Below are 11906 nucleotides of genomic sequence, written 5' to 3'. Positions count from 1 at the left end.
CCCTGGGCTGTCCCTGTGCCCTGCCTTGGGCCTTGAGTTCTGGGACCTGGGGCTGGGGCCCTGGACTGTCCCTATCCCCTGCCGCGGGCCTTGAGTTTTGGGACCTGAGGCTGGGGGGCCCGAGCTGTCCCTGTGCTCTGGCCTTGGGACCCCAGGCCTTTCCTCAGTCCCAGGGTGTAGTCCTCAGAGTGCAGTTGGGCTCCTGGACTTCCATGTTCTGCTGAGGGTGGGGTCACTTGTGCTCAGACCAGGAAAGAATGTCCTGGGAGGAGGAACAGAGCCCTGCCCAGTCTTGTCTGGGGCCTTGTCCCCATAAGCTGTTTCCTGGGGTCCCCTTCGTGCTCCTGGCCCTGTGCGTCCTGGGTCCATATACCCTCCAGGAGGTGGCAGGCCAGTCTCCAGCCCTGGGGAGGGTGACATGGCTGGGTGACCTTGCGGAAGTGATGTCTCCTGAGCCTTTTCTCCTGCGGTGCAGCCGTGGGCGCCTGGGGGTGGCCAGCCCCCCAACATATGTGGGCACGTGGTAAGCCGTTCCTGCCAAACCCAGAGTTACAGGCGAGCCGAATGCACTTGTAGGATGTGCTCGTGAAGCTGCAGCCAGCGTGCCGTGAGGACCTCGTTGGACTCCGCACTGGCACATGTTCCCTTGGGGGGATCCGTGGCGGGGGGGCGGTGCGGGTCAGTGGAGGCCACATTGTGGGGGGGATTGATGGGCCAGAGCCCAGGAGGCTCCCCTGGGTGGCCTGCTGGGGGGATGGTGGGTGGGCGTCCTTCCCCACACCCTGGCCAGGGCTGACTTGACCTTGGGGCTGATGGCGGTCAGCACCAACCCACCACCCCCTGCCCCAGAGTCCCGGGTGCAGGGGAACGTGTAGGAATCCCACACCGGGTCCCTCTCAGTTGGTGGGGCATGGGACAATGGGAGGAGAGTATATGGCCTCATACCTCCTGGGCAGCTGAGGGGAATCCGGGTCTGGGGGGCAGGGTGCTGGGGGGGGAGGAGGGACCCTGGGTGCCGAGTGGGCACCTTATCAGTGGTGCCAGGCGGGGCCATCCCCAGGGTGGGGGCAGCATCTCCCTGGGCCCTGTTATCAGCCCCAGAGTCCACAGGACGCTCCTCGGGTTAACGTGTAACCACATGCTGTCCCCTCCACCCCCAGAGCCACCCGTGCTCACACAGGTGCCATTCTGGGGGGTCAATGGCCAACATGGGCGCTCAGGAGGAGGGTCTGCCTGGAAAGCCTTGCTTCTTAGCCCAAGTGAGAGACGCCAGGTGTGGGAGAGGTTCGGGCCTGGGTGCTGGGGAATCCGAGCAGCCTGCGGGAATTGGGGGTCCTGCTTCAGGTTGCTGGGCTCCCTGTGGGTCGTGACTCGGGTTCCTGGGTGGGAGTACAGTGACCCCGACCTGAGTCCTGGCTGCGGGGCGCCTGCCCCCTGGGAACTCGCTGACCCCCTTGTCTCCCAAAGCAGCCGCGCCTGTGCCTGCGGTTGAGCCCCTTCTTTGTCACCTGTGCTGCCTACTTTCTTCTCTGGATCCCTCAAGACCAGCCGTCTTGGGTCGGCGCCCTCGTCAAGTGCCTGCCGGTGCTTTGCCTGGCCGGGTCCCTGCAGGCTGCACGCCAAGACACCGGCCACCGCGTGCTCCTGCAGGGGGCCCTTCTGTGCTCGGCCGTGGGTGATGCCTGCCTCATCTGGCCCGACGCCTTCCTCTCTGGTGAGCAGGGTGGCCCCAGGCTCTCACAGAACCTTCCTTCCCCTCGGGGGGTTGGGTCTTAGAAGGTGTGAGCAGCCCGGAGGGACAGAGCGGGGCTTTGGGTGCTGTGGTCTGGAGTAGCTGCTTGAGGATGGTCATACCAAGGAGTTCCCGTCTTGAAGAGGGCACAGGAGCCCAGGCAGGGGACCAGCAAGTGCAAGGGCCCTGGGGTGGGCAGGATGGGTAGGTGGATGGAGCCAAGTGGGGAGCAGAGCGAAATGGGGAGCTGGCGGGCAGTGGCAAGCAGAGTAAGGATGGGATGCAAGTGTGCATCTTAAGGTCACTCTGGGCCCGAGGGCAGGGTGAGGGGAACCCCCACAGGGAGTCCGATGTGGTGGGTGGGGGGGTAGGGGGCTGGCTGGTGCGGATGCTGCTGCTGGGCAGTCCTTCCCCTCGGGCTCTGCACCGGAGGTGGCCACCAGGGAGTGACCGGTCCTGTCTCCTCTAGGCGTGGCTGCCTTCACTGTGGCCCACCTGCTCTACCTCTGGGCCTTTGGCCTCACTCCGCTGCGGCCCGGCCTCCTGCTGTCCATCGCTCTGGTCTCCATGCCATACTACGGCCTCCTGCTGCTCCACCTCCCAGCCAGCATGGTCCCGGCGCTGGCGGTCTACTCCCTGGTCCTGGGCTCCATGCTGTGGCGCGGCCTGGCCAGCGGCGGGAGCGTCCGCGGGGGGGCCCTGCTTTTCACGCTCTCGGATATGGTGCTGGCGTGGGACACCTTCGTCCAGCCACTGCCACATGCCCGCCTTGTGGTCATGATCACCTACTACGCTGCCCAGCTCCTCATCACCCTGTCGGCCTTCCAGAGCCCCCGGCCCAAGACCCACTGACCAGGGGCCCGGATGGACCGGCGTGCCCCGCGGCCTCTGGCAAGGCCCCCACAGACCCCAGGCTCCTGGACTCCTGCCTGCAGGTGCCTGTGCGGCTCGGGACCCATGAGAACCGTCTGTGGAAAACAACATCCACCGCCGATTCCCCGTGGCCGCCTTCCCTCTGCTCTGACCGCAGCCTCCCACCTGCCTCCCCTGGGCACCTGCCCCCTTCCCTGCGGCCCTGATCTAGTTCATGCCCAAGTAAAGCGGACATTGAAACAGCGACATCTCCATTATTTGGGGGAGGGGCCTCAGGGGAGGGCTGCTCACAGAAAAGAACAGCAAAGCATTCTTTCTTATTTTTAAAATTTTAATTGTATTTTTTTTAAGGTTTTTTTTTTTTTTTTTTTTTTTGTCAGAGTGAGTGAGCACAGGCAGACAGAGTGGCAGGCAGAGGCAGAGGGAGAAGCAGGCTTTCTGCTGAGCAAGGAGTCCGATGTGGGACTCCATCCCAGCACGCTGAGATCATGACCTGAGCCGAAGGCAGCCGCTTAACCAACTGAGCCACCCAGGTGTCCCAATTTTAATTGTATTTTTTTTTTAAATATTTATTTGAGAGAGAGAGGGAGACAGCAAGAGAGAGCAGGAGCAGAGGGAGCAGCAGACAGAGGGAGAAGCAGGCTCCATCCCAGGACCCCAGGACCATGACCTGGGCTGAAGTCAGATGCTTAACGACTGAGCCACCCAGGTGCCCCTATTTTTTTAAATACATGTATGTATGTATGTATGTATGTATGTAGAGAGTGAGCAGTGGGGAGGGGCAGAGGGAGAGAAGCTCAAGCAGACCCCCTGCTGAGCACAGAGCCTGATATGGGGCTCATTCTCACGACCCTGAGATCATGACTTGAGCCAAAACCAAAAGTCTGCTTAACTGACTGGGCCACCCAGGTGCCCCTTTTGTTTTCTGAAGCCACCAAGGTCCGTTGGAACTGTTTTCACATGTACCATTCAGGGACATGAGGTCCATCCCCAGTGTTAGGCCCTGAATCTGCCCTTTGCAGCCATTCCTGTGGCAACCTTGCTGCGAGCTGTACCCGGGTCCCCCGTTCATACAGGTCAGCATTGCTGACTATGCGTGGGCCTGGGGAACATGGGTCCCCACAGTGTTCCCGGGTCAGGGTACATCCAGCTCTCAGTGACTTTTGCACACAGAGGAGCCCTGGGGAGGTGGCTCATGAGGTCTTCTCATGTGTGCACACCCAGAGATCACGGGGAGGCCTCTGCAAAGCCAGGGCACCCCAGACGGGGGTGAGTTTTAGGGTTTGGGAGGAAGATCGAGAGGGGGAGTCACCACCACCTGTGCTAAGCAAGCATGATGTTGCCCACGAGAAAAAACATGCCTGTACACATGCACATTATGCTAATGAAGCTTACCGCCCACCATTGTGCACTTTAGGACTCTTAAAGCAGAGGGGAGGCTTCTCCACCCATGCCGTGCTCTCAGGGACTCTTAGAGCAGAGGGGAGACTTCTCCATCCCCACTGTGCTCTTAGGGATCCCCAGAGCCCGCTCCTGGGTTTTTTTTTAAGTTTTTAATTCCAGTGTAGTTAACACAATGTCCTACTAGTTCCAGGTGCATTGTAGAGTGGCTTTGTCCCCCATGCTCATCACGTGCTCATCAGGACACAGGCTTCCTTCATCCCCATCAACTGGCTCCACTTCCCCCATCCTCTCCCTTCTGGGCGCCAGCAGTTGCTTCTCTGTAGTTAAGACTCTGTCCTGTGGTTTGCCTCCCCCCAAAGAGTGGAATCGTGCACGGTTTGTGTTTCTCTGACTTACTGGGTGCAGCATAATACCCTCCAGCCCCCTTCAGACCTTGCAAACGGTAAGATCTCCATCTTTCCGAAGGCCACATAATATTCCAGACGTGCCACACCTTCAACCACCCATGGACCCGTGGGCTCTCTATACTGCTGCTGCTGCTAGAAAATTCCGGGGCATGTGCCTCTTTGACTCTGTGCTTCTGTGTTCTCTGAGCTCACCCCTGCTTCTCAGTCCCTGCCCCACCGTCAGGCCACTGCATGGGAGGGCCTTGGGCCACTTGAAGCACGCTGCTGTGGTACAACCCTAGGCAGGGGTGAGGGTTCCCCGGGGGTGCACTCTGCTTCTCCCGACCTCAGAGGCCCAGCACTGCCTTCCGTGCACACCGGCCTCGTGCCCACGCGGGGGTCGTGCCAGTTGACTCCGCCGCCCAGGTCCCCAGTGCCGCTCCCTCCCGCACCAGGAGCGGCCCCCCCCCCAGCACACCTCCCACCCCCCTGGAAAGGACCAAGGAGGCACATTTCCTGGGAACACGTAGGTCTGGTCTAACAACGGTGAACTTTGGAACCCGGCCGTTGAAAAAATGTCCTGGTCGCGGCTTTGCAGAGATCCTCTTCACGTTCCAGCCGAGTGTGTGCTGGACGCTGGGCCGGCGGGCTCGGTGGGTGGAGCCTGGGCTCAGTGGGTGGGCCAGGGGCCCGGTGGGTGGGTGGAGCCTGGGCTCAGTGGGTGGAGCCTGCCGCGCTTGACCTCAGGGTGGTGAGTTTAAGCCGACGCTGGGCGCGGAGCCTACTTAGAAAGAAAAGAAAGAAGAGTGTAGACGTTAGTGGTTTATGGTATATCCACAGAGTTGGGCAACCATCCCCGCAGTCAGCATTAGAACCTTCATCACCCGGAAAAGAGATCCCTATCCTCCAGCCTCACCTCCCTCCAGCCCAGCACAATTCATCTTCAAGTGCTCCCGATCATTTGGGATTCGGGTTGTTGTCAGCATCTCACAATGATTCCTGGTTACGACTCTACCCATCCCGGTGCCTGGGTTCCCCGACCCCAGGTGGCTCCTACCCTTCACATCCCTTAGACGGCGACTCCGTTCCACAGGACTGCTCCCCTCCCCCACCCCCCATTCCCCTCGTCCACGTCCTCACTGTCGCCTGGGCTTCTGACCCACCAGATGGGGATGAAAAGTTCCCACCAGCCCCTCCTTGTGTTTGGTTAACAAGCTAGAGCAGCTCACAGAACTCGGGAAAGTTGTCCACTTACCACATCACCGGCCTGGGGCTAAAGGGTCCAGCTGGGGAGCAGCCAGATGGGAGAGTCGCTGTGGCCACGTGGGGTGTGGGATGGGGAAGTGCATGGGGCTCCAGCAGCCTCTCCCCTGCCTCCAGGTGCCCACCGACCTGGCATGCCATGGGAAGTCCAGGCAAGGCTGGGGGCCCGCAAACTTGACCCCTCAGGGTCACCCCATCCTGTCCCTGTTCCACACCCAGCTCTGGCCAAAATACTCTCAGATGCCCTGAGTTGTCCCAGGTCTCCACTCGCTCTTCCCCCAAACACCTGCCCTCCACCGCTTGTCGCCTTCCCCACGCCTTTCTCCACTCACCAAATCCTACTCTTGTGTGGAGACTCAGCACTGGGGCAGACACCTCCGAGGCATTCCTGCCATGCCCATTGCTACCTCAGTCATGGCGCATTCATCTCACACTGGGGTCTGTTTCCCCGACCGCCGCCTCAGTCCTGTGCCCTCCAGACCAGAAGACTGTGTTTGCCCACTGAGCTTGTGGCCCAGAAGCTGCAGGTGTTGGGTGACTGATGGGATTGGTTCCAGATGGTGAACGAATGTGGATATAGCTCCTGAAGGAGCCGTACGGGGAGAGGTTAGCATGGAGCACAGGACAATAAGGAGAGGAAGGGGGTCAGGGACTTGGTGGTGGCAGGTGACAAGGTTGGCGGCTGGTGGCGGCCGGAGCAGGGATGGCCATGGGAGGTCATAGAAGGAGTGGCTGAGACAATAGAACTCCGTGTCTCCCGGTCCTGGAGGCCAGAAGGCCCGGATCAAGGTGTCAGTTGGCTGGGTTCCTGCTATGGGAGTCCATGCCTATCACACTCTGGAAATGGCCGGCCTGGGGTGCCAGGGTGGCCCCATGCGTTGAATGTCTGACTCTTGACTTCGGCTCAGGTCATGGTCTCGGGGTCCTGGGATGGATCCCCGTGTCTGGCTCCACGCTCTCTCTCTCCCTCTGCCCCTCCACTCCGCTCCTCTCTCTGTCTAAAAACAAATAAGCAAATCTTAAAAAGAAAGAAAAAAGAAATGGCAGACTTAAAAATGGAGGACGGACCCATGGTTGCTGGGAGATAAAGATCCGGGACAGTCAAATATAGAAGGAGGTGGCTCAAGGTCATTCCTCGGTGACAGGGCAGGGTCATATCTTGACTGGTGGTTGTTCCACGGTTCTTTGCATAGATTAAAATTGGACAGCACTACACACACACACACACACACACACACACACACACACACACACACGTTGTTAAAACAACAGCTGTGAAACCTGAAGAATGAGGTCTGGAGCTGGGCAACGGCATTCTACCACTATCGAGCTCTTGCATTTGATAGCAAATTTTAGGTGCCTGAGATGTTACCACGGGGGTTAGTGGAACAAAGCTCACAGGGGGCCTCTTGTACTATTTTTTTGCAACTTCCTGAGAGTCTCAAATAATTTCAAAACAAATTGTTGAAGAAAATGTGGAAATTTATTCATCAAAAACGCAAAACAAAACCCACCAAAGATGAACTATTTCTCTTCCCCCTTCTTCCTCTCCCTCTTCCTTCACTTTTGAGACATATCAGTCCTAAAGCCATTTGATGGGGATGAGCCACATAGGCGTTCACGAATGGTGGTGGTGGTGGGACCAGGCAGGGATCCATTGTGGGGCGTCAGGTGCAAGTGGCGTGGGGGGGGCGTGTTCACGTGGTGGGTGGGCCCGTGTGCAGAGTCTGTGAGACTGAGCAGATGAGAAGAGTTTCACATGAGCCAGGAGCAGAGGGCGGAAAAGGGAGCATATACAGGAGGCTTGCTTGTGGAAATACATTTATGAAGTCTACACAGGCTAGATGCGCTCTAGCAGAGAAAGGAGTTCATACTACAGAGAAGAAGTGAGTGAGTTCCACGTGAAAAGATGGCCAATGTCATTGGTCATTGAGGAAATGCCAATCAAAACCAGGAGGTACCACCTCTCGACCATCAGGGCTGGTGATGGTCAGAAAAAATCAGAGGTGTTGGCAAGGGTGGGAGAAATGGGAGCCCTTGGGCGCCACTGGTGGGATGGAACACAGAGCAGCCATGGTGGGAAACAGCATGGCAGTTCCCAAAACAACTAAACACGAATTACCATATGATCGAGCAATTCCACTAAAGGGAATATACCTGAAATAATTGGAAGCAGGGTCCCGAAGAGATATATTTTTTTAAAGATTTTATGTATTTATTTGACAGAGAGAAATCACAAGTAGATGGAGAGGCAGGCAGAGAGAGAGGGGGAAGCAGGCTCCCTGCTGAGCAGAGAGCCCGATGCGGGATTCAATCCCAGGACCCTGAGATCATGACCCGAGCCGAAGGCAGTGGCTTAACCCACTGAGCCACCCAGGCGCCCCGCCAAAGAGATATTTGTACACCCATGTTCAAAGCAGCATTATTCACAATATCCAAGAGGTGGGAGCAACCCAAGCGTCCGTCGACACATGAATGAATAAACAAAATGGAGACCGTCTTGTATATGTATGTAGAGCAGAGGATCACTCACCAGCTGGTGGTGACTTGTCCCGAGCCTCACCGATGGCCCCCACCTCCTCCACCCCCACTGCTGACAAAGGAGCTTGGGCTGCCCTCCCCCTGAGCCTCCAGGGGGTTCCTTGTAGAGGACTTGTGGGGTTCACTGTAGAGCTGATGGGAAACACACATTGTGGGACTTGTGGATGGGCTTGGGGCGGATGAAGGGGCAGGGCACTGTCTGATGTCCTGCCCCTAAGAGGCCTGTCTTCCCCCTTCTAGCATCCAACCCAGTCAGAAGCCTAAAGGTAGAGTCTCAGCCTAGCAGTTCCATCACTCTGAGAAGGGGGTCATCCCTGAGGGTCTAGGCCCTCAGCTATACCTCCATGGGATCCAGTGGTCTAGGGAGAGCATCTCAGGTGGTCCTCACAGCACTGTAGACACCTGGGTTGTGATGGATGCACTTGGAACTCTAACTTTGAATGAATTCTTAATGCGGGCTGAACAGGACAGAGTGAGCAGCTCCAGGGAGACCCCCTGTGTGTCTGCAGGTGACAAATGACCCTCCCTCGGGCTGATCCAAAGAGAAAGAGAAAGGTCATTGCATTTGATTCCCGAGACCCCCACAACGAAGTACCCCCAACTGGGGGCTTAAGGCAACAGAAACATGTTGTCTCACAGTTCTGGAGGCTGGAATTCCAAAATTGAGGTGTTCTCACTCTCTCTTTGGAGCCTCAAACATCTTTTCTCACCTCTTCTGGCATCTGGGGATGGCTGGAAATCTCTGGCATTCCTTGGTTTGGAGACTCATCATGCCCGTCTCTGCCTCTGGCTTCTTATGATGTTCTTCCTGTTTGTGTCCAAATTTCTCTCTCCTTCTAAGGACACCAGTCATTCAATTTGGGGCTCACTCTACTCCATGGGAGCTCATCTTTACTTGACTATGTCTGCGAAGACCCTTATCTCCAGACAAGGTCACATTGCCAGGTACCAGGGGTTAGGACGTGGACATAAGACAACCCACGCAGTCAGCAAGGTGAGGACTCGCCAAGACCACTCCCGGCTTCAGAAGAAGCTACTCACTTGGCAGCTCCCAACAGGGTCATGGATCTGTACAAGGAAGCTCAGACCGGCAGCTCCATTACCCTGCGATGGAAGGCCCCCACCAACCCCCATTCTCAGGCCTACACATACTGGGTCCAGTGGGCCACTGGGGAACACCCCCAAGGAGACCATGACACCCGAGGACATCAGGCCAACCAGACACGAGAGACCAATCACACCTACTATGAGGTTCAGGCCCTGGAACCCGGGACTCTGTACAACTTCAGCGTGTGGGCAGAGAGGAGCAACGTGGCCAGTTCTGCACAGGGCCTCCTTGAATCCACAGGTGAGTTGGGCCCCCTTCTACCCGGTAGGGACCTAAGTCAGACCTGGGGGCAGTGGGCGGTGAGTGGACTCCAAATCCCATGAGGTCATGGGGTCATAGCTTCATAAGCTGAAGTGATACAGAGCGTGCAGGGCTCATGGGAGTTGTAGTTTGAAGGGTCTGTTGTGTGTCCCTTTGGGGAGGACAGACTATGAGACATGAAGAGGGATTTTGGTTCTGGGAAGGAAAGGATGGGCTAGTTCTCAGAGAATTGGCACCACAGGTGGGAAGTGGCGGGGGGTGGAAAGCCCCCCCATATGGCTCCTACTGACTTCTCCTGTCCTCTCCTCCCAGCCCCAAGCCCGGTCACCATCACCTCCTGCATCAGCATCTCTGGGGGCCATGGGGTCGTCTTGACCTGGTCCTGCCCCCGAGGAGGCTATGAGGCCTTTGAGTTGCAGGTGGGTGGACAGCAGGACTCTCAGAACAGGTCGTCCTGCGGGAAGAGGGTGTCTGTGTGGGGTCTCTGGCCGGCCCAGTCCTACCCAGCCATTGTCACGACCATCTGGGATGGAATGAGGGCCCCGTCTGCCTCTGTGACCTGCCACCACGAACATAGGTGAGCAGAGCCCCACGGGGATGGGAGCCTGGAATGAAGAGCTAGCTGAACCCCACTGCCAAGGCCATGGTCACTGGAGATGGGGAAGGTGCAAATGTACTGGGTACCCTGGGGACATCTTTGTCATCAGTCTTATCACAGAAGAAACGGGAGATGAGAGGCCAGGGACTCAACATCGAGTCCCTCTTCCTCCTCTGGGTGGGGATGGTGTCGAAGCCCGGAGAGGCTCCCAGAGCGAGTGACAGAGCGTTATTAGCCGCCTATCCCTGCTTCCCACTTTGTCACATGTAGGACGGAAAGTGGTAGATAAGGCCTTGCCTACAACATGACCACTGTGTGGGCACAGTGGGGCTGTGGCCTGCGTCCGAGATGACCCCTATGATCCACGCGTCCCTGCTTTCAGGCTCCTGTGCAGTCCCTCCCACATGAGAGAGGCAGGTGGTTTAACGAGTAGGATGTCCCAGCAGCGATGGTGTGTGCCTTCCGTCTTGTTCTCTCTCTCGGACCATTCACTCCAGCGACAGACAGCTGGGAGCGCGCTGGGTGGGCGCCCAGCTGTCTTGTGCATGAGGCATGAGGTGAAGACCTGAGGCCTCCCACCAGCAGCCGCGCCCGCAAACCCTCCTGCCAGGCAGTCCCCCAGCCGTGGCCGGAAGCCTTTGGACCCTGCAGCCCCCGCTGACATCCTGGAATCCTCCTCCCTAGCCAGAACTGCCCAGCTGGGTCGCCGCTCGACCCTCACACACAGAACTCGGGAGAGAGGATGTGTTCATGGTTGTCTACGGCCCTCCAGTTGGGGCGATTTGGAGCTCAGCCGTGGGTTGCCCATGTGTATGCGTCCCCTCGCTATAACTCACGACGGCTCCTTGAGGTGGGTCGTATTTGTCACAGGGATGGAGAAAGGGTGGGCTTTTACCATATAGGAGACCCAGCAATGCCTGTGACCCCAGAACAGGCCAGAAGCAGTCAGCCGCTCTCCATCTGTAGACAGCGTCTCCGATTCCATTTGAAAATCATGAAGACAGAGACACAGAGGGTTTAGATGAGTGGAAGGTCCCACGGGCAGTTAGTGGGAGGGACGTAGAGGTGGGCGTGTGACCCCAAGACTCGTGTTCTTGCTTTCATACTGCCCGTGAAGCGAAGGAAGCCACGTGTGCATATAAGTAAGTCCCCCAAATACCCCAAGAAGCCCATCCGGACACTGGAGGTCTGAGGGATGGGGCAATGATTCAAGCGTGTTAAAAGTCCTCATTCTAAGATTTTGTATGTACAAACTCATCTATTATTCACAGCATATTTATAAGGGGTTATAGCCTTTTTTTTTTTTTTTTTTTGGTAGTGAATTTGAGTCACTGTGCATTGAAGCCACATGTTCAAGGTCACAGGTAGAACAGGCAAGGTGCATAAGCAAACAGTGACCGTCTGGTGTGTGTGACAGATATAGCCCAGAGTCTTGCCGGGGCTAAAAAGACATCCACCCCAGTGTAGTCCCTGTTGGACTGCGTCCCAGGGGAGGAGTGGGAATGAGGTCCTTACTTGGGGAGGAAGGTAGAAACATGTGTCTGGCAGGGAGCCCACATATGCAAAGGCCGGGAGGCAGGCGGAGTGAACTTGGCTCATTTAGGGAGGGCTGCTGGGTGTGTGGAGGCAGGGAGAGGTGACAAGGCCTGGGTCCACGGCAGAGCCTACAACAGCCCATGGGTTTAGACCCAGCCTGCCCCACTTGAGACACAGAACGGCGGGTGTTTCTCTCCTGGGTCT

At 57.3% G+C, this 11906-nt stretch overlaps 2 protein-coding genes across 5 annotated transcripts; both read left to right on the top strand.

Moving 5' to 3' along the window:
* The first annotated feature begins 72 nt into the window (after positions 1 to 72).
* On the top strand, positions 73 to 2847 carry TMEM86B (transmembrane protein 86B). 4 transcript variants are annotated; one of them, XM_032323883.1, is made up of 3 exons: positions 73 to 1259; positions 1471 to 1714; positions 2202 to 2847. In XM_032323883.1, exons 1-3 carry the CDS (start codon positions 1200 to 1202, stop codon positions 2582 to 2584), a joined length of 687 nt encoding a protein of 228 aa, XP_032179774.1. In that variant the 5' UTR covers positions 73 to 1199; the 3' UTR covers positions 2585 to 2847. The 4 variants fall into 4 exon arrangements, with proteins under 4 accessions (XP_032179774.1, XP_032179773.1, XP_032179771.1 ...); XM_032323882.1 differs by having other exon boundaries at positions 1468 to 1714; XM_032323880.1 differs by having other exon boundaries at positions 73 to 1273.
* A 6329-nt stretch (positions 2848 to 9176) lies between these two features.
* Positions 9177 to 10149, top strand: LOC116580086 (receptor-type tyrosine-protein phosphatase H-like). Its single transcript, XM_032326112.1, has 2 exons — positions 9177 to 9547; positions 9881 to 10149. The coding sequence occupies exons 1-2, from the start codon at positions 9262 to 9264 to the stop codon at positions 10147 to 10149; spliced, it is 555 nt and encodes a 184-aa protein (XP_032182003.1). The 5' UTR covers positions 9177 to 9261.
* Positions 10150 to 11906: the final 1757 nt, after the last annotated feature.

Source organism: Mustela erminea, chromosome 19 (assembly GCF_009829155.1).
Source record: "Mustela erminea isolate mMusErm1 chromosome 19, mMusErm1.Pri, whole genome shotgun sequence".
In the NCBI taxonomy this organism is placed as follows: Eukaryota; Metazoa; Chordata; class Mammalia; order Carnivora; family Mustelidae; genus Mustela; species Mustela erminea.
The sequence above is the reverse complement of the archived record's forward strand: the minus strand, read 5'-3'. Positions and strand labels throughout refer to the sequence as shown.